The sequence below is a fragment of the Azolla caroliniana genome, unplaced genomic scaffold (genome assembly GCF_043228905.1).
Source record: "Azolla caroliniana isolate FFs.n. ecotype wild unplaced genomic scaffold, voAzoCaro1.0.p SCAF_3, whole genome shotgun sequence".
NCBI lineage: Eukaryota > Viridiplantae > Streptophyta > Polypodiopsida > Salviniales > Salviniaceae > Azolla > Azolla caroliniana.
The window spans coordinates 24,117,829-24,140,720 of record NW_028230438.1 but is presented as its reverse complement, the minus strand read 5'-3'; the positions used below and the strand labels follow the sequence as shown (position 1 = coordinate 24,140,720).

The 22,892-nt window shown below is 39.5% G+C and overlaps 1 protein-coding gene across 1 annotated transcript; it reads right to left on the bottom strand.

The window, feature by feature from the left end:
- Positions 1–14,992: 14,992 nt before the first annotated feature.
- LOC147866746 (uncharacterized) lies at positions 14,993–21,493 on the bottom strand. The gene is made up of 5 exons (XM_087317221.1): positions 21,219–21,493; positions 19,768–20,034; positions 17,365–18,106; positions 15,819–16,801; positions 14,993–15,714 (listed from the first exon to the last, which is right to left on the bottom strand). Exons 1-5 carry the CDS (start codon positions 21,394–21,396, stop codon positions 15,650–15,652), a joined length of 2,235 nt encoding a protein of 744 aa, XP_087173347.1. The 5' UTR covers positions 21,397–21,493; the 3' UTR covers positions 14,993–15,649.
- Between the last annotated feature and the right edge of the window lie 1,399 nt (positions 21,494–22,892).

The window sequence follows — 22,892 nt, the reverse complement described above, 5'->3', positions numbered from 1 at the left end:
CCATCGGCCCCCTATTGATGAAAAAACAGGTCGACAACCACTTGAGATTAGAGAGCCACACCGCATGCATGTTCAAAATCTCAAGAAAAAAATGAAAATTAATCCTCATGCCACTGTGGTGCCTTTTATTGTTATTGTAGATCCTGAAGAATGTGAAACCTTTGAAGATTTTGATATTAGAAAGCATGATCAATATAATTATTTTGTCATTGGTGGATTGCATTCAGCAGAGGCACATCGGCAACTTGTGAGAGAACATCCAACAACTTTCTTCTTCAAGTATGCCGAGTGCAAAATTTATGTTGGGCTCACAACCGAAGAGGCTAAGTTGTTGGCATGGGACCATAATAATGATAATGAGTATAGGCAGAAAATGTCGTTCATTGAGCGTATACGGTTCTTCCACCACGAGTATTTAGACGTGAAACAAAAGTTTGGTGTGAAGTTACATCCAGGCCTACGACGTCAATGTCTGCATGAAGTCAGCATTGTGGTAGATGATAATGTTAAGTCCGATGGTCTTCGAAAGTATGAGTCTTGGTTTCAATTGGCGTTTAGAGATGGAGAAGTATGGGACCTACAAGATCAAATCTTCTCAATGTGGGAGAATAAGGAGGTAAAGGGTCAACGACAAAAGAAATGTAAGGTTGACCCTCAACTAGAGTTAAAGTCACAAGCCGCCAAGAAAATTGACTTGACAATTGAAGAAGCGGCAGACGACATGAAGCTGTCTCTATGGAGAGCGATGCAAGGTATTAAGGACGAGCAGCTTCTTGTGTCTGTTTTGTCAAGGGTTGTGGCGAAAGATTTAAGCCTTGAAGAAATGGTCACTGAGTTCAATAAGTAAGTCTTTCAAATACTGAAATTGTAGTCTATCTGGTGTAATTCAAAGTTCTAATCTTGAATTCTAATTTTACAGTCATAAGGTGTACATGAAGATCCAAGAAGTTATGATAAAACAACTTGGATGTATAACTTGGGAACAAGTGACCGAGGATTATCCTCTAACGTCTTCATATAAGGCATTATCAGAGTATTTTATTGCATTCAAGGATTGGGTTAGTATTGATGGTTTTTCATTACCCTTTCATCATATGTAGAGCTTGTATAATAATACCTGATGTCCTATTGCTTCTATTAGAAACCGTGTCGAGGCAAGAAACAAGGAGAAGTTAAGGATATACACGATTTCCCTACATCCTTCCTTGCACATCTCGAGCGAGCCAGAAAAGAAAAGGATCATCGCTTAGTCAAGGCGTACGAAATGGAGGAAGATGGCTCCTTTAAAAATTTAACCACAAAAAATATATTACGAGAGATCTTTACTACAATGTGGTTTGCGGTGATGTCGTCGACTTGATCCAAAAGGTGCCAAAGAAGGAATATACGCTAATGATTGTGGATATTCCTTACGGATTTCGAATGGTTGGGTCATCATACGATGATGAACCATTTAGGTTTAAACAATTGGAGAAGATGGTCAAGGATTTCGCTGAGCTAACGACCGCATCCTTGTGGCGAATAGTTGTCTTTCATAGTATGGACCAAGGGTACTCGGTAGCTCAAGCTTTGAGATCTCGTTGCCATGGCATTGAGAACCTTGCATGGTAAGGATTATTTATAGGTGTCTTTCACTATATTGCATTTCTTAAGGTTGTTGAATCTATTCTTAACTCGATGTATTATTTTTTATAGGATCAAGACCAATGTAAATAGAGGGCCAATTTTTCGGTTCGTTAATGCCATTGAATACATAACAGTTGGCTACTTCGATGAAATTAAGAAACAGAGAATCAAGGAGCATTCTAATGAAGTGGGAGGTTCAAATCTGTTGGTATATCCAGCAGTGACACGGAAATTGCGACATGTCACCACGACAGAACGGGGACTTGTCAACCCATACCAAAAACCTCAACGACTTATGATGCACTTGATTGAGATGGTTTCTGTCGAAGGAGACTGGATATTAGATCTCTTTTCTGGCACAGGTATTCCTCGAACTAGGGTAACGATCTTGAGATAACCAATCCCTTTTTTTTTCGTTTGACAACTAAATCTTCTTGTTACTTACATCACAGGAACTACGTTTGCATGTGCATTGAAGCTTTTTAGAAATACAGTTGCATTGGAGAAGGACGAGGACCAAGTTATATTTATTAATATGCGGATTAAGGCTTTGTGGGAGTGCCCAGACCAGGATGAGGAGGTCGGTGCAAAGAACCTCGCTAATACAGAAAGGTTTCAACTTGCTTCGTGAGAGCCTATTCCTCCGTTAGCTGGCGAACTGGGGGAGCTAATAGAGCTTGATGATGAGCTTATAGAAGATATTTCGTTGGCTTGGCTAACAGGGGAAACCAATGCACGTATAGCCGAAGACAGTTCTACACAAGATGATGAAGAAAATGACGTTGATGAATTGATTGCTATGTAATAGACTCTATGAAGAAAATGACACTGACGATTTGTTAGGATTTCACATTATTAATACAAATTTTGGGTTTTACCTAGTGGATTCTATTCTTTATAATCTTCTATATGTTTCAATTTTATTTTTATATACTTGGTTAGTAGATTTATGACATTGGTTTCACCGCGTGCATAGCTGACTACCAAATTTATGGAGAAACATGAACTAGTTTAAATTGAGGCTGATTTTGGTCCAAGCTAACCTTAACAGAAAATGGCCCTATAATTGTTGCCATGATTGTCCATGTTGTTATTATGGATCTTTGTCTTCTATTGTTAAAACTATTATGTTTCTATTCCATTGCTGCTTAGATTGTGTAGTGTGTTGATAATGGTTCCAGTTGCGTTATCGTTCGGAGTTTGATCCTATGTGAATCACCTAAGCAATAGAGTAGATCAATTTTAAATACAGGTATGAAAGCCTAATAGGTTTGTTATTTCCACGACATTATCCTAAAGTTCACTGCCTTACATTGTCCACAATTATATACATATGGTTTGATCCCATATGAACAAACTGAGGAATAGATTAGATCAACTTTAAATACAAGTATTGAATACTTTAATAAGTTAGTTATTCCAATCACTTATCCTAATGTGCACTATCCTACATTTTACACAATTACATACATGCACGTATGGGTCAAAGTATAAATTATAACTCATTTTATTAGTATAGATACAAGTACACCTGATATTTTTGTAAAACTTACCTAATTAATATAAGTCTTTAAGTTAGTGTTTCCCTTGTCGCACAGTAGTGACATATTGAGCCATAGTTGAACTTTATTATGCCTACATTAACTTATCAACGTGTCTAAACTTGCATGATTTCTAATGATCTCCACTCGTAGATCTATCATGTATTTTTATATTTGCAAATTCTCATCAAGTTGAGGAACATGTGATACTAGTGCATCCAATTTTTGTAGAGAGGGTGTATTTGCTTCGTTTTAAGAAGATTCTACAAGTGGAATGCGCAATCCTTCCACTTGTGAACGCGAACGTGTTGGTTGTGATTCTTATTATTTGAATCTCATTCTGGTTGTATATGACTCAATTTGAATGTCATTTTGGTTAGTGTGTGACTCAATGTGAATCTTATTCAAAAGCAATGTACAATAATGCAATACTAGTCAATAATGGAGAAGGTATCAAAAGCAATGTACAATAATGCAATACTAGTCAATAATGGAAAAGGTAGACAAAGCAATGTACAATAATGTTATAGGAGGGAGCCCGACTGATTAATGAGGAGCCCGACTCATTAATAGTCAAGTGCGCAACTACGTGTAATGATGGCGGTTCAATGATCATACTAACGACTACACTAAATTGATTCACCAAATTCAGTAGCATGCACTAAGAGGTAGACTTAGTCAGTAAGGGTTGAACTCATTCCCTTCCTTAGTCTATTAATCACTCGCACTCATTTCATTCACTCGCATTCTCGATCGTTCACTAATAGCCCTAAACATTCCATGTGTACATTAGAATGAATGATGGTGTTGACAATGAGACACTTACCATTTCAATATATGGACCTCATAGTGGTCATGTACCATGTAGTAGGTCAGATGTGTACCATTTGCCAATATACCCCAATGTCATAAGTTGTTGCAAAGATGACCTATTTGATGTTGGGTGTGCAAGGCATGTGGCACGAATGAGCATGCGTAAGGAAGCATATCATAAGTCCAAGGCTAGTCCATTAGAGCTTGTTAGCTATCAGTTCTTTATGATACCAAAGGAGGTCCATAACATGGCAAATAGGTTAAAAATCGGGAGTGGCATGACTAAGGTTGATTGGGCTTTGATGATGCAAGATGCCTATGCACTCCGAGATCCTGGGAAAGTGGCTCATGTTCAACCCTACCTACCTGGTGAACCAGGATCTCCTGCCAGATAACCATTTATCTTGATACTTCAAGATCAATGGATGTTGGAAATGTGTGAGTGGTTGACCCTAAACAATTCTTTGGCAGTCGACTCAACATTTAAAACAAACCAATTCGAGCTACCATTATATGCAGTTGTTGCCCCCAACGCCATGGGAATTGGGATCCCATTATGGTACATGCTTTGTAGTTCTGATAAGGGGTCAAACCATGAGCAAGTCGCATTAGAAACTTGTTTGAGAGTCATATTCACAAGGATGCCCACGGTGAGGCCAAATGCGATAGTGATTGATAAATGTTGGACATCATATAATGCCATAACTAATGTGGTTGCAACAGACCGTCAATCTTGGATTGTTGTAAATGGGTAACGGTCGAAGGTATATAAACATTGGAAGATGTGGTTGAGAAGGTGTATCGCGTTGGTGCACCAAAATCAACCAATGAAGAAGATGGTAGATCAATAAGTCGTAACCAACAAATCAGTGCCAAAAGAAGTGCAACAATAGACATCTTGCAAGAACTTATTGGTAGCTCCCCAAACACTTCCAAATCCCACTCCGGAAAACTACAAAGAGGTGCAAGTCGAGCTAGGAAGCGATTGCCAATATGTGACCATGAGAAGGTTCGGTGTTTGCGTTGCGATGGCTTGACATTGACTTCAAGGGACTCGAATGTTACATGTTGTAAAAATTGTGGTTGCATCTTGCAATCATCCCAACATGAGCCATAATCTTAATATGTAACATGTATATTCATATTTCATTTTAGGGTTGTCAACATTTGACATTTTAATATTTTATGTAAGACTTGTTATTTGAATCTGTAGGTTTTTTTGAGAAATTTTATCATCATTTTCATGGCAAATATTTGTTGTACACTTACCATTTTTTGGAGTTTTTGATGTTTGTTTTTAAGTCGGGATCCTTCCCTGAGTCGGCCGGGCTCCTGATGACAGAGGTTGTCAAACAGCGGGGCTCCTTTTGACAGAGTCAGGCTCCTTCTTACTGATGTTGTCAAACAACGGGGTTCCTTTTGACAGAGTCGGGGTCCTGCTTACAGAGGCTGTCTAACAGCGGGGCTCCTGGCGACAGAGGTTGTCAGAGAGTCGAGATCCTTTTCACAGAGTCGGGCTCCTGGTGACAGACGCTGTCAGCTTTTTATCCATCTTGGACGGTGGAGATTGAACGCGCCATCAGCGGTGCGACCTGCACCGTCCCTCTCCGCGATTCCCTCGCTTGCCCTCTTAAATATTTGGTAGTAGTTAGTCACGAGCGTACATACATATATACAATGCATATATGTATCATGTATGTGTATGTATGAACGAGAGAACCTCATAACACGATTCTGAGTGCTCACAAAACAGTGAATGGCTTCCTTCATCCCGCTTCTCTCCCTCTCCTAAACCCTCCTTCTGCTTCGGTAAAACCCTGTACGAAGAATCAACGCTCTCAACATGTCGTGTCTTCAATTTTGGTACCATCTCTGAAGTTCCTCCTCAAACCTGTCTCCTCATCTCCTGCGTCAGTCAGTCCGTTTATTCGTCCCGGACTCCTAAATCCATCGTATTGTTGTCATCGCCCCTTATCTGCAATGTTCCTTCATTGAAACTACTAGATCACGACTGCTTTCCGGATCCTCCATTCTTTCTGTTGTTCATTATACGAGGCTACGATAAGGTAAGCCTTCTTCTTCTTCTTCTTCACCTTAATGTTTCGCATTCATTTCCTTGTTCCTCAAATAATCCTCAGCCTCTTAAAGTTCCATAATTTTGAGTTTTCCCCTTTTTTTACCATCGTCCCAGACCTTGGGGCCGATTAAATAGTATGACTTTGTTGAAGATAGCCGCAGGTTTCATACGACCTAGTGGGTGTTGTGTCTGTTTTTGTATGCTCTTTGAACCTTTTGTTTTACTTGCTTCTCGTAAAGATCTCGGAAGCTAGTATAATGAGCTCATCAGTTTATTTGATTCTTAAATATGTGTATTTCATTATCATCTCAATGTGTATGATATCAATGGAAAATATACTTAGTATCAAGAAGTAGGAGTATGTGCAACATTTGTAACGTGACTTTGAGAAACTGTCTAAAGATTTTTGTGGACATTTTCAAACTTGTTCCAAGTGGACTTCAGGCACGCTATCTTGTGGACTAGCATTCGAACAACCAAACTGTAAAAGAGATATTTTCTTCTTATTTTACATGTTGTAAATGCATACTATGCCCTTTTCCAGCTTCCAAGAAACTAGTGTCACACTCATTCCATATAGAGTTGGTCTCAAGGCCAAGGTGGCTCATTGTGCACAATGCATGGTTCATCTTTATTGAGAGTATATATTCGTTTTGGAGCTATTGATGCTATCATCATTGTGCATCCATAAGGTTTCCAAGACACTCATAACTTCATAAGTGCTTTTGCATCTTTGAACGTGTTTGCTAGAAACCCTAATTAATATGCATTTAACAGAATCAGGACAAATGCATTTTATGCCCTAACCTTCTGATGCCTTCTTGTTGTACAAACTCTGTATGTTCCAATTTAATTGACGCATAATCTAAAGAGAATTGATGAAAGTGATCATTGTCTTCTTCAAGATCCCATTTCCATCAACACACTATATAACACCTTTCGTAGATATGCCAGATTGCATGCATGAATTCCCTTTGCATTTGGAGTTCTTCTGTGCACCTCCAACAATGCTCAGGGGACACGCTATCAAAAACTTTCTTTTAAGCCCATAAAGCAACAATATAGCTCTTTAATTTTCAAATGTCATTCTGTTCAGTTGGTCTATGCTCTCAACTTTGTTTCTATAATGCATCCAAATAACTTCGCTATTTGAGGATTGATCTTGATTGTCCATAATTCACATCAAGCCATTTATGTAGTGGTTTGATCCAAGTTGTACTCCAATTCTGAGGCATACCTTGCTACAATGTATGATTAAACATTCATATATCTCAGTGAGTGTTTCCTTTCTTGTCCACTGGCTTTAATTTGCAATTGGAGTTCTTCCATACATCTCAATGCTCATGGGACACCCTATCAAAAACTTTCTTTTAAGACCGTCAAGCAACAATATAGTTTTTTACTTTTCAAATGAAATTCTGTTCATGTGAGACCATTCACTCAACTTTGTTTCTATTATACATCTAAATAACTTTGCCATTGGAGAATTGATCTTGATTGTTCATAATTTACATCAAACCTCTTTATGTGGAGTTTCGATCCAAGTTGTACTCCAATGGTGAGGCATATCTTGGTACAATGCATGATTAAACATGTCACATATCTCAACGAGTATGTCCTTTCTCGTCCATTGAAGCATTTTAGGTTTGATACCTTCAAGGTATCATGTCTTGGGAATTGACCAAAATTGTAAGACTTCTGCATATATCCGTAATAGTGAAGAAAGAAGTCTGATAGAAGAGAACCATGACACATAAATCCACAAGAGTTAATCAACAACAATTCTCTACATGTTTTCCACTTTATATTTCCCCAAAAGTTAATTTATGCGTGTACTTTGTTCTAAGTTTCGTGAAAATTTCAATTAACTTCTCATTTTCTCCTTATTTTTCTGAATAAGTTCTTTGTATTAAGTGTAGAGATTGCAGAACATTTTACTTGTCTTTGGTGATGTATAATCTCATATGTGTACTTTTGGTTCTCTTAGAGTTGTTTATCAAATAATTTTTTCATTGCGCTACATTTGTGGGTGTTTTTATGAGACATATGATTCACTGAAAAGCATTTTCTCCATAGATACATTATGACTCTTAAATGCTTCCCACACACATTTTGATGTCATATTTTGGAGCTTTATCTTCTTAATATTTCCTCTTTTATTATTCAAAACTGCTCTAATGTCTAATTGCAGTCTAATTGCAGGGTGTCTTGCAATCTTCCTTTGTTTGGCCTTGGGTCTGGTATGGGCTGCACTACATTGTTGTTTAAAAAATGTGTAGTTTATGTTTCGAATATGTTTTAGAATACCCTGAAGTATACTATGTTTTAGAAATGCCATTTTAAAATATTTCAATCATTGAACCTTCATAACCACACAACTTAACAGATATGGAGCAGAACTTTAGCCATGATTATTAACTCATATGATTGTGTGAAATTGGGGATTAAGTAATAATCGGCAATGGTTCGGTTTGAACCGAACTGAACCGCGAAACTGTGGCTTAACGGTTTAAACGGTTTGGTTCGTGTTCAAGTTTTTTTAAATGGTGTCACGAAGATTCGTGTGCGTGATGTTGGGCGGGACCATGGGGGCCTTGGACTAGGGAGTCTCAGTGAGGGGGGAGGGGGTTGGTGTACTTCTTGCAATACGAGCTTAAGCGCTCGTTGAGTGAAACAGTTGACAAATGCTGGCACCCTTTCGCCCGACGAATTTTGTCAAGTCGTTCTGTCCTCAACGAGTGATATCTTGTCGAGTTTTCCCTTTTCCGCCGACCTTAACATTGAGTGGTCCGTTATGAGTATGGAGTCAAGCGAGTATTCTTGCGAGCGCGACGAGGGACGACGATTACCTGACAGTTTAGACAAAGTGGCAACAAGGAAACTCATGATAGTAAAGCACAAAGGTACATAAAAACAAATGTTAAAATGGCTTACGAGTTGTGAGAAAAATTTACGACGGCCGTTTCGACCAAACTTGAGTACAAGAAAGGGAGGAACAAAATCATAGGGTTTCCAGGGGGGAGCAAGGTGTTACCCACAACCACCCTAACCACAAACCACGAACGGCGAGCACACGGGCTCACAACGGCAAACGGGAAGCACTGACCGCACTCTCTTCTCCGATGATCCCAACCTCCAACGCCAACACGAACAGAAGATCACGAACACACCTCTGAAGAGGTGAGAGCACAAACACAACGTCGGCGAGCCCATGACTGCACCACGAACATGTTGATGCCAACAAACCACGGTTTCTCGAACCATGGCCACACAAGCAACATGAGCACACCGTGCGTTGAAATACGCCAAGACAGACTTTCCTCATGTTCACAAACACCCCTCGAAAAGGAGAGCACGAACATGCCCTTGAAAAGGAGAGCAGGGATGCGCCCTTGTGTTCACATACACGCCTCGAAGAGAAGGGTGTGTGTGTGTGTGTGTGTGAGAGAGAGAGAGATCCTCCGTTGCTGATTGTTAGGATTGAACCTTAATAGGGCACAAACCTTGACATATATGGATAATACCTTTAGTGTTTATTATTGTGCACATGATAAGGAGCAAAGCATCAGTGTCTCATGATATGAGCTGAGCAGGGCTGGGAGCTATTTGATGAGTACTATTCCAATAAATGACTGGTAACCAAAGAATCTGAGGACTCCAAAGCAAGGGTACTCATCAAGGTTGGCACTTATGTCATCAAAACAGCTGGTTGAACATGGATAATCATTATTGGTATGCTGAAATGCAAAAAAGGCACAAATCTCATGGCATAATATAAATGCACCATCCCCAATCCAATTTCACTTGGATTGTCTACACTTGAAAATGCTGGCACTTCTGTCATCAAATAACAACATCTCACCAACAAAGAACTATTACAAGTTTCTTTAGCTCCGTTACTCATTCTACAAGTAGGGGGTTGACCACAACACTCAAAAAGGGTTATGATAGATAAGGTAACAACAACTTGTCATGCATGTAGGCCACCACGTCTATCTGGACAACAATCTTGTTAACCTTGGCAAGATAATAAAACCATTATCAAAATACCAAAGGTGCTTCCCTCACTTTGAAGGCCTCTCCATTTGGGATCGGCCCATGGCGGTGATATTTTGAGAACAGAGGTTTCAGTCCACGTCCAGAATGTTTAATGCTCAGCTATGAGATTCTCTGGCACCATAGGCTATTCTACTTATATATTTATATTTATTATGGTTTGTTGTTCTCAAGATGAGATAACATTTTAAAATGTAACCTTTTACTCAATCTTATATGTCATTTTGACCTAAAATAATAATATAGGTGTACTCTTCCTCTTAGAGATCATGAGATATAGACAAGACCAAGGGATATATGAGATCCACCAAGGAAGAGAACTTTGACACAGTTCTTCCTCGTGGATATTACCAAGGATAGTCTTTGTGATATACAATCAGATATTGTAACCAGAAAGGAGTAATGAAAACTAGAGTTTAGCTCTTTGTCATTGACATAGAAGATGCCAACATATGGTGTATCTTCATGAGATGAAAGCCTGTATTGCATGGCATTGGAGACCGCTCCTTGTATCCACTGGCTTTCCACATTAGATCATCACGTGATCAATATTTTCAGAGATTACCATGGATATTGAATTCTTACCACAGAAATATAATGAATGGAAATTTCATTCACCTAGCTGCACCCTATACATCTGGTATGTTTGCAATTTTGCATGTTGAAAAACATTTGGATGTGCATATTTTACACAGCACCTTGGAAATCTGAGTTTCTAGAGGCCTTCTCCGATTCTTGGGTTTTAGGATACCAAGCATAGAAAATATAGAAAAGCCCAACATATTGTAAGTTTCATTAATACTTAGAATTAGAAAAATTACCTAGGGCGACTGGCTGATGCTCAAGCTGACAGCAAGACAACCATGCCCAATAGAGTGAGACAACATTGCACTGATGCACAATTACTAAACATATAAAATAGAAACCCGGAGTTAGCTGAATACTAGGTAGGAAGAAGGCATATGTTACCTATTTTGCTTCTATATACCAAAAATAGCAAAGCACTAGGAATTTCTTCAAGGTTGTATTAGATTTGAAAAATTCTTAACTGAGGAAGATATCATGGTCTATGAAATTGTTTTGACATATACCTCATGTCGATCATCATTTAGTGTGGCATGGGGATAAAATATAAATCATTCTGCAACAAACGAGGAGACTAAAACATGATAAGGGACATTGCCTTCCCTATTGAGAACCCGTGCCACTTTATAATCTCTCCTATGGTTGAGGGTGCATTCTAAGGGACCTGTAGGATGAACATGAAAACACAATAAGTAACCTTGCTTTTTCCACAGAAGAGATCGTTATTGCATTATAATGTGCCTCCTAATATTAAAAGTCATTATGCGAGGATCTACTTATTCCTTGATAATCATAGAGCGGGCATTATCACAAGATTAGGGTTTTCAGTTATCCTACTGAGAACTCTTATTGCGGTATAGTATCCCAAGTAAGATCAAGGGTCATTGTGGGGTCGAAACTTATGTACATTTTCAGATCTTGATTGTTTGTCATCTCTAAGATGGCATGAGGAAAGAATGATCCAGAAAGATGTCGGATTAGTTCAACTCGAAGGACTGTTCTCAATGAGTAGTGGAGAATAATAAGCAATTCCCAATTGACAATCCCACACGCTTAAAAAGAAGTTTCGGAAAGGTTTGTGTCTGGATTAAGATGGAAATCACCCACCATTCTGTCTTCACAAGGCTTTTGAGGGTTGTAATCACACTATTGTGACTGCACAGCAGTAAATCCCATCAAGTACAAGCAAGATCCATTCCTTGATATTATACAGCCATGAAATGAATTAATGATGAATGTCCTTGCGTTAGAGCCTCTTTTTTGCCAAAGAGGTTGCTGGAGCCATTTGAAGCTGTTCATAACCAACATAAGGTCACTAGAGAAAACTTACATCACTTGAAAAGTGACAGTTATAGAGAGATGATCAATAACACTGAAGGCCCCATCATTGTCACTCTTCATTTCCACTCAGGTAATGCTATGTATGTGATCATTGAGGAGAGATTACTGGAGGCGTTAAGGATGCAGTGGCAATATACTAAAATGTCAATTGGAATATTTCATTCCAAATGTTAACCCTCGAATACTGGCCCCAATACAACATAAAAATGCCATAACATATCCAACCACATACTATTACCCCCATGAGCCTTGGTTGGCCCAAGTTCTTCAAACTCGCCCATACAGGTTGGGTGTTGAGATAGCTTCATGAAAACATCACCCAATTATGAAGATATGCCAGCTTTGCTATGAAAACCTAGTGGGCGATCATCATCACTTTTCACATGCTCAATATATAATGTAATTCATGAGAAGTATGTTGATTTGTTAGATGGGCTTCACCAAGAAGGGCAAACACATGTGTGCATGCATTATTTTCACATTGAGAGGTTTTACTAAAGAGTAGTAAACCCCTTCCTTTGGAAGGAGTCCCATACAAAATGATATGTTTATTTTGTTCCATAGGTCAAATTTGTCCTTTTGGACAAAAAGAAATCTAATCTAATCTTTATTTCCAACCAGAAGTACCATTGATGTCACATTTCTTTTTGTAGTTAGCAAATACAATCTTCCATTCTGTGCAAGCAATCGGTTAATGTCATGTTCTTTCTGACGAATCTATTCATTATGCTCTAGTTAAATTTCGAACACATGGATTTTTAGGATCAATGTGAGAATTCCTAAAAATTAAAGAATGCAAGGGATTGAATAATGAACTTTCTTTGTATACTAGAAAAATGATAATGACAGCCTTTGGGAGGAAATGAAATAAAGCTATGTTTATATCTGCATGCAGTGATGTATCCAAATTAGACAATGGAAGCTATGACATGTTTGTATATAAACTTGACAAATAATTAAGAGCGTACAATATGTCGTAAATAGAAATATATGTATTTATTAGGGATATCGGTGACTTACGAATGCTGTAAACTACACAATGAATAAACAACAATGATATTTGTGATGAACTCAGAATTGCTGATGGTGAAGTTGGTATTAAAATAAATTTGCTTGTAAATCAGCTTTAACATTGGTCCTTTTATGTGCAATAAAGCTCAAGGCTTGCTTTATTTCTCGGTTGGCTAACATAGACATAAAGATGTGCATTCATGCACAAATATAGAAGCACCACTCACATATGGACCTAACATAGCAAGGTGTGATTGGATGATAAGGCACACATATAGACAAACTGTGTGAGTGGATAGCAAAAACTCTTGAATCTGAACCTACAATGTTGGTAGTGGATGTGGAAGTAGAGGTAGTGATAGTGCTCTACTTTCTGGTGGTGGTAATGCTACGTTATGCATATGAGCTCTAGATGCAGGTTGAGATTCCAAAAGTGTTGTTCTAGCAGGCCTAGATGAAAGTTTCTCATGAATATATGCTTGGACGAATCTTATCATTTTGTTTGTTTGATCTTGCAATTAAAAAAGCTCCATTTAGTTCTTTTGAATAACATAGCTCATGTTTATTTCTTTGATTCATAACCCATGTTGGATAGCACCTCATGTCCTCCCTTCCCATCTCAAAATTGAGGTACTTACGGCTACCCATAAGTTGCCTTAACACCATTGCATGGCTGAACACATTGCCCTTTCTCATGGGCAATTTCAAAGACCACTTTGGATCTATTATAGTCATTGTTTGTTTCTCTCAACCTTTGTTAATGGCCATGTAAAACCCAAAATCCTCCATCTTTCTCATGAACAGACTTCTGATCTATATTGCTTCATGCCATGGTTGTCCAACATCAGACCATAGTTAATCCATTGAAAAAAATAACAGCATCATTGAAAAGTAGAATAACAAAAATCAATTGAAATACTCACGAGTTTTTATTCATTTACAATGTGCTCACTCCATTTGCAATATTCATTAGTAATGTTTTTTTACCAAGTCCATACACATTATGTGAACAAAGTTCCACATTGTTCTGGCTACCAGTTTTCTTCGACACATTTTTCTCCCATGAACAATGTGCATTGTCAATTCAACTTTCATTTGGAGAATTCTTCAATGAGTGTCATGTACATCTCCAAATACTTCCAACTTTGGAGACAAAAATAAAATCTTTGTACTCTATCACTTTTGATGGTGCGAAATTTACTATCAAAAGTGTTCAAATTCATCTTGCACTTGAGCCCTATTCACATATTTCATGTGGTCTTCTCTGACTGTCACACATTTATAATTATGTCAAGGCACTGCATCAAATTGTTTCTCAGTGTCTTGTTTTTGAAGTTTTATTCTTAATTACACTAGAGAAAATATTTAATAATGTGAAAATAAGATGCTGGCAAAAACTTTACTGTACAATATTATGCTGGCCAACTTCTAATACAAATACATAAACAAAATATCTGTGAACTATTTTTTGGCAGGTTTAATTAGCAAATTCAACCAAAACAATTAACTGTCTCCTCATGCTTGCAATGCAAAATAGTATATTTACCATATGCCTAAGAAACTGTTATTGAATTGTCTTTTCAATAAAATACAGATTCAAGCTATTAAGTTTAGATTTCCATATTGTGATCAATATGGAGTCTAAACAAAAACTCCACAACAATATATTTTGAAGAAACTATATCTTCCTCCTAAAGATGTCATTTTCTTGGTTTGAACTATATCAGCTTCACACAAGTGCCATTGGAGATCTATTTCTTCTTGCACTGCTTTTATTTAGAGCAAAATTGTGAATTAATGTGATACACTTGCCAAAATATTGTTTACTTGTATACAATAAATTTTTTCTTCTTTTGATAACCAAGAGTATTGTAAAATCATGAACAAATACTACCAACAAGCATTTCATATTCAGGAAACTGGTTGCACATCACCCATAACATCCTTCAAGCAAAATTGTGAATTAATGTGATACACTTGCCAAAATATTGGCCACTTGTATACAATAATTTTTTTCTTCCTTTGATAACCAAGAGTATTGTAAAATTATGAACAAATACTACCAACAAGCATTTCATAATGGGGAAACTGGTCGCACATCAACCATAACATCCTTCAGAATTCCAAAAATATGCTAGGAACCAAGTAATTTTTCAAGTAAATCATTCAAGCATAGCTTATCGATTGGTGGGAAATGGTGTCATGCAAATTTTCGGAGACAATTTGCATGTGGAAAAAAGCATCTCCAGAAGGCGACAACACACAACCGTGCATCTCGCAAAGATCCATGAACAATGTGTCTACAAAGTCAATGCATCAAGACGAGTGTTGGTAATGCATGCAATATTTGTAATCCTACATCAAGCTATGATATATTGAAGCATTATCAACACTCCAGATGATACATATTCTAGCCTAAGAGAGTTTCTTTTGTTAAATGTTTTGGGGTTTACGCTGTGGTGTTAAGAATTAACAGGTCATGTTTTGGGGTTAGGACTAAGAGTGGCCTGAGGTTCAGGTTAATGTTAGGCTATGTTCAGATTGGATTTAGTAGGTTTAATTAAGGCAAGTAGGAGATCGTTTGGATACCATCCGAAGCTCAATCAGTACCTTTCAATGCATCTACATCTCCAGAATTTACCCCTTTACTTGCTTCTTTTCTATCTGTTAAACATGACAATACATCCCAGTTTTCAAATAGTTAACGCTCCACTTCAGGTTTCAATTCAATCTTTTCAAAAACTAGTACTTTGGGTTTTCAATGTTACCTCTTGAAGGTGAAGAAGAGGTCAATGGTGGGCTACCTCGAGGGCTCTCCTCCTCCCATCCCTCAGTCATGAGATTAAGACCACCTGAATTCTTATTACTTGACCTCGGAGTGCTTGACTGAAGAACTTCAGCCAAAGGGCCACCAACTGGTGTTTCCCAGGCAATCGGAATCCAATTAGCTTGATTTTGTTGGCCGACATGATGATCATGGTGATGGTTATGATTCCTATGATCTTCATGTATTCCTAGTCCCATCCCAACCCCAAGCTCTACACCTAGAGGAATCTCATCCTCCCCTCCTCTTGACATCGATAACTTCAAAGGAGACAGTTTTAGCTTCGATCCCGGATCATTAGGTGACCCTGAAGTTGTGTTATTGAAATCTGAGGAGTTCCCTGATATAGGTATTGAAATTGAAAGTTGTGTAGTGGAAGAATTCCGATGATGATGCGGCTTTTCATCCTCGACATCCGACCATGAGAGAGTGGATGCATCCTTTGATCTTGGCCAATCATCAAAGAAGTGTCGCAGAGGTTGGCTCTCTTGTGATTGATCTCTTGTAACTGCCTCTGTAACTGAACCATAACCACCGCCGAGGAAGTTAGAGTATTGATGGTGTTGCTGTCCGCTTGGTTCTGTTGGCATCAGGTTAAAATCGCTTCCGAGTAATGTTCTCAATTGAGGAGAGGTATATTGCATCATAGCCGAAGGGCTACTTTCCTTCATCGATTGTTGTGATATTGTCGCGGTTGGGCTTGGAGAAGGAGCTCTAGATTGTTGCATTGATGCATGAGATCGCCACGAGTTCATATTGTTATTAATAGAAGAGATTATATTTAAACCTCCACTTTGTTGTTGGTTCATTGATTGAAAATCTTGGCTCATGTTTGTTGCTCTTGTGCTACCTGAAGCTTCAGCGAAAAGTTGCATTTGCTCTGCACCTAGATCAAGATCACTTCTACCAGCAATTCCACTCATATATCTGTCCACAAAAAAACAATGAATAGCAAATATGGTAACTTTTCAGGCTGCATAAACCTTAGACTAGTTTCCTCCATTCACATAATCCTGTTCATTTAGATCCTTCATTGTAAACCTGAACACCATCCTTAATCATTCGAAAGAAACCACCCTTTAGCCTATCCCCTAACCCGTTAATTGTGAGCCTTTCAACCCTCAGTCTAAATCCTTAACAATATATCGTTCATTGTTAAAAACAAAAACACCATCCTAAATATGAACAACTGTAAACCCTTCATTCATCCACCATTGAAAACCCTAAACAACCCAAATGCTGACTCTTAAACCCTAAAAAATCCTAAATCCTGAAACCTTGAACAGCCCCAAATCCTTCGTCATAAACCCTATGCAGTCCTAAACCCTTTGTCAAGAAACCTTAAACCACCCAAACTCCTCTATTATAATATGCAAAATCCCTTATTGTATAAACCCAAAACCTTAAAGCGGAATCGTTGCACGGGAAAGACCTTAACTCTAAAAAAACTGCAAATCAAAAGCTCTTTGCGAAGATGGAGATAGACTTACCGGAGCGAATCTTTGCCGGCAGAAGAGGTGTGGGGCTGCTGCAAGGTGTGCATGTAGTGCTGGGATGCAGTGACAGAGGATCCAACAGAGGCACCCGAGGCCTCGCTGGGGGATGCAGAGTTGTAAGGCCTGATACCATGATTAGTAGAGCTACTACTATGTTGATGATGGCTGTTTTGCTGCTGCTGGAGCTGTAGCTGCAATTGCTGCTGTTGAAATAACTGCTGTTGGTTTGATAGATGTGATGATGGCTGCTGCTGCAGGTTTTGTGGGTGTAACTGTAACTGCTGTTGGTTCTGTTGTGGTCTTTGTTGCAGTTGTTGGGCATTGTGGGGGGGTGCATTGGAAGGTAGGCCAGCAGAACCTAGGGGTGACCGCGTACCCGAGGACACGGCCGTGCCCGTCGAGGACATAGACGAAACATTGTTATTATTGGAATTGGTCACTACGCTAGAGAGACCCGCGGGGCACGATGAAGATGTAGTAGTAGATGTAGACACTGCCTGTTGTTGTTGTTGTTGTTGTTGTTGTTGTTGGCTCTGTTGGGCCATGGCCGCCTCAGAGGCATTGTTGAGCTTTCCACGTGCACGATGCCTCCCTCTGTGAATGTGCCGCTCGCAGTACTTCTGGTCGGGCACCACATCCCTCGAGCATCGCCACTTCTTTCCGTCCGTCCGCCTGCATCTTCCTGGCTCCGGGTCGGCATTAACTCCAAACCCCAGCCTATACCCACCCCATGGCACTACAATATCATCATAAGTTGTTGTGTCAATAGCCACTTAATCTCTCTCTCTCTCTCTCTCTCTCTCTCTCTCTCTCTCTCTCTCTTTGCAAAGGGTTAGATTCTCTAGGGTTTGGCCTTTTTCCTACTACATTATAGCAAGTGGGGCTAGTCTATGGCCTCAGAGGTGGGCAATGAACCAAATATGAGCACTTTCACATTTGAAAATAGACACGTCCTATCAATTATTTTAACATTCATCCCTCTCGATCATAGGCACTTGTTTGGGAAGACAATCATCCCTCTCGATAGGCCCTTAGTCCTCTCTAATAAATAAATTAATTGAATTTAGATTAGGTCCTGCAAATTATTTTGATAGAGAAGGTTTAAACATAAGAACGTATACATTTCCAATGGAGCATTTACCACTTTGTCAACAGCCAAGAGTCTATGCATAGGCTAAGACATCACACTTATGATTCATGGAAATAACAACGTATTTTTTTGGAACTCAATTGGCCTACCTCTAACACAAAGCCAACATGCAACAAAGTTCAAAACTATGCATAGATTGCTACATTGAAATCTTAAAAACATAGGCTTCCTTGATGATCTTTTTTTTTTACTTAAAAGAAAAGCATTGCCATTAGGAGATTGGGAATTAATTCCCAATGCAATCATTTGGAAACGTGACGTAATTAGTTGCTTCAATGTTTTAAACAACTAGATCTATTCAAAAAGGCACTTGTGTCGTATGAAAGAGATTTTGGCTTGAATCAATAAATGTCATAAAATGTTGGCAATTGATATATCCGGACAATATTGAAAATTCTAGAAAGAGCTCAGGGGTTAATGTGATGATGCATCTAAACCATGCACAATACTTTGGAATAATAAACAATATAGAACCCATGACATAGCAAAATGTCAAGTCTCTTTGTATGTTTTTTACATTTACCTTATTGGGAGAGCAACAGAAGTAGTTTCGACCTCGAATTTCGAGGACAACTAATCTTATTCAATATAATTCTTGATCGAAATTCACGACCTCGTATGCTTGATACACAGTCTAGCAAATTCCTACCGACTCGTAGTCTTTCGCGAAAATTCATTATTTTCTATTTCCAATCGGCTCAATGAGTAGAGAGCATTTATCCACACATGAGGATCTATCGGAAAACACGCACGCCATGTGATTAGGAGAGAAACACACATGCCCTGGACAAAAACACGAGGAAGATCTATGGAAATAATAAGAGTTTTAAATGAAACCAAGTGTGCGGAGGAAAAGAAGAGGAATCTCAAGTGGTTGGCCTCAAACTATGTATGGAAGGAAGAGTCTATCTATCATTTCCAACAAACTGAAAAGTGACCCACTAAAACTTGTGCCAAATACATATGTATATACACACACACACACATGTAGAGAGAGAGAGAGAGGATCATGTGATATGACAAGCAAGCCCCTTACAAAAATCAGACATTAGAAAAGGCATTGTGATGGGATTGTATATTTACACTATATGGTGGAATTTTCAAGGTCTACAAAAGCCATTGGATTCAGGGGATGGGTGATATGAGAGAGAGAGAGCAGAGCAGAGTGGGTGAAATGTGTGTTGGAATCATGGAAAAGAATGGAGCAAAAGAAGATACATAAAAAGATTAGGGTTTAGGGTGCTTACGATTGGCAAGATGATGGTGATGGGTATGGTGAAGCAGATGGTGAGGTGATGAAGCAGCAGCTGACAAGAGTCCTGCTGCTGCCCCTACTCCTGCTGCAGAACCTGGTCTGATGATGAGAGGGTGGACAAGCTCCAAGGGCACATTCACACCATTCATGATGTATTTCAGCACAAGTGCCTGGTGCTGCAGCTCCCGGAGCTGGGCAGGTGTGAACACAACCATGCCCACTGGCTGCTGCTGCTGGAGGAGGCCCATAGGAACCAACCCTAAAAAAACAAAAGCAAAAAACACAAAAGTAATTGTAGTAGTAGTAGAATTAGCAGATGTCCATCAAATTCAATCAAAATCAATCAGATCATTCATCATCCATCATTCATCATTCATCATTCATCATTCATCATCACAGAGGCTTGGTTTCTAGCTAATCAATCCAACCGTTAATTCCTACTACTTGCTACTATTATCTTTCCCAGCTTCATCTCACACACACACAGCCTCCTGCTTATATCATTTCCATTCACATTTTATTGAATTCATGGTTGCTTGCTTTCTTTCAACATCACATACTACTTACTCCTACTAGTACCCACTGACAGGGAAGCCTCTTCTTTGACTTGTTTTTCTCGTTTCCCCTCTCTCTCTCTCTCTCTCTCCTTTTGCTTTTTGCTTCTTGTCTTCTCGCTTAAATATCTTTCAATGTAGGTAGGGAGTGTGTGTACTTTCTTTGCTCGTTTTCCTCTTCACTTTCTGTGCTTTTCTAGAAGCTTTTTTTGAGTTTTTGCTTTTTCCGCAATTGTGGGTGCCAAACCAGAAACGCAAAAGTGGACGTAATGGAAAAAGCAAAACGCATAGTTGCAGAGAAGAAGCACAAGTAGAAGAAGAAGAAGAAGAAGAAGAAGAAGAACGCGTTTCTTTATAGTGACAGAAATCATGCTCAAAAAAACCACGAAAGCAAAAAGAAACAGAGGAGAAGAACGCGCTTCTTGTAGTGACAGAAATCATGCTCAAAAAAGCACGAAAGCAAGACAGCGGTCCTCTATACGTAAACGATACTCTTTCCACTCTGATTTTCCTGTCCAACATTCTCTCACATCTCCATCTCTGTGTCTGTCTGTCTGTCTGTCTGTCTCTCTAGCTCTTCTCGACACAGAAGAATACGAGGAACAGAGCAAAAAATTCCATGCAATACGTTGCTGTCGCGAACTTTACGAAAAGAAAAAGAACTTTTAAATCAAAATCCTTCATGAGCCGTGGCATTATTCATCTGCGGATTGATCGGCAGGCCGCATTGTGTCAATTTCCCACAGACTTGCCCATGAATGCTTTTAGAGGGAAACACGATATTAATCCATGGATTAATCAGTCGAAGGAACAATATATCTAATCAATGATTTACTACACACATATATGCATATATTATGTACATACATACATCCATATATACATATACCTGAATTTTGGAGAGAAGCGTATGGATTGCTGAGCAGAGGGGAATGATATAGACTGGAGCGAGCTGCAGCCATTGCATCGTAAACAGACGCCATGGAATTGCTATTACTGTCCTCGCCTGTACGGCTGGAGGCGGCGGTACGGAGGCCATAATAAAGATCAGTACTGCCGGCCATCATGGCTGAGAAATCCGTAGAAGCAGTAGGGTAATGTCCGGCGGATTGATCGTGGCCAGCAGAAGCCAAGCCGAGAGTGGAGTTGCTGCGCACCAGAGAGGAGGACGACGACGACGACGAGCCGCCTAGGAAGCCGCCTAAACCTGCAAACCCTGTGGAGGCGGCGCCCGAGCTCTGCAACTGCGCCAGGCGGTTCAGCTCGTGATGGTAGAGCTGATGATACTGCTGTTGATCGGCGGCCTCCGCCATGCCTCCCAATCCGCGGCTGGACCTCTCCGCTGCTTCCACCTCCATTCGATCGGAGGCAGAGGAGGAGCTCGACTTTCTGCTGCATTGCTCTGCATTCTGCTGTTGCTGTTGCTGTTGCTGCCCTATGGCTATGGCTATGGTGCCTGCACCTGGGTTTTGCGCCGCGGCCTGCAGTAAATTCAACTGCTGCTGCTGCTGCAAGGTGTGGTTAGGACTGCTACTACCGCCATCTTCATTGACACGATGATGGCTACTGCTGCTGTTACTGTTACCATTATGATTATTAGCAGTATATTGTGTTGATGCAGCAGAGAACATATTCCTGGGGCCCTCCATTTTACTCTGTCTTTATCGTATATATGCTCTTTACTTTAATGGCAGATTTTAGGATAAATTACCATTAGTTATAGCTAGAAACAATACTTAATTTAAGACCAGAAGCAGGTCGACATGAGGTTATGTGTCTTCAAGCAAATTCTAATAATAACCGTAATAGAGTAGTATGCAGGCGAGTTAATCATGCAAATTAATGAATTAACTAATTAATTAGCGGTAGGGACACCACCATTATTGCTATTATGAGCAGCAGCTGGAGAAGCATAAACATATATGCCACCGTCTACAGTACTGTAATTAATTGCGTAGTTTAATTAATTGTGTTTGTGTTGTATGGTTTGAGCCAATTCATTGATTTAGGAAAATGGCTCCATCTGTTTTAGGAATAAGAACAAGAATGGATAAGCTGCAGCAGTCCGAGATTTGGTTTGGTTTACTAAACGAGAAAAAAGCTGAGCTGCAGAAGAAGAAGAAGAAGAAGCCGGAGCAGCAGCATCAGTAGCAGGAGCAAGCGTTGTTCATGTGGTTAAGGGCCAGAAGGCCCCCTCTGTAATGGCAGCATGATCAGAGATCATTCTATTGATTAGTATATAAAGCTCTCATAGCTCTCTCTCTGTCTCTCTCTCTCTCTCTCAGAGCTCACAGCTCTCTCTGTCTCTCTGGGTGTGTCTGAATGTCTGTCTGTCTCACGCAGACAAAACACACTATATTGAATTGGTAATCAGAAGAAAAGAAAGAAGATGAAGCGAATTATGTGAGAAGGTACAGCGGGCAATGGCAGAGAAGAAGAAGAAAGACAGGAAGAACACAGACACAGAGAGAGAGAGAGAGAGAGAGAGGTAATGGGTAACAACAGAGCATGAGTGAGAGAGAGAGAGAGTGAGAGTGAGAGTGAGAGATGAGAAAGCTGCAAT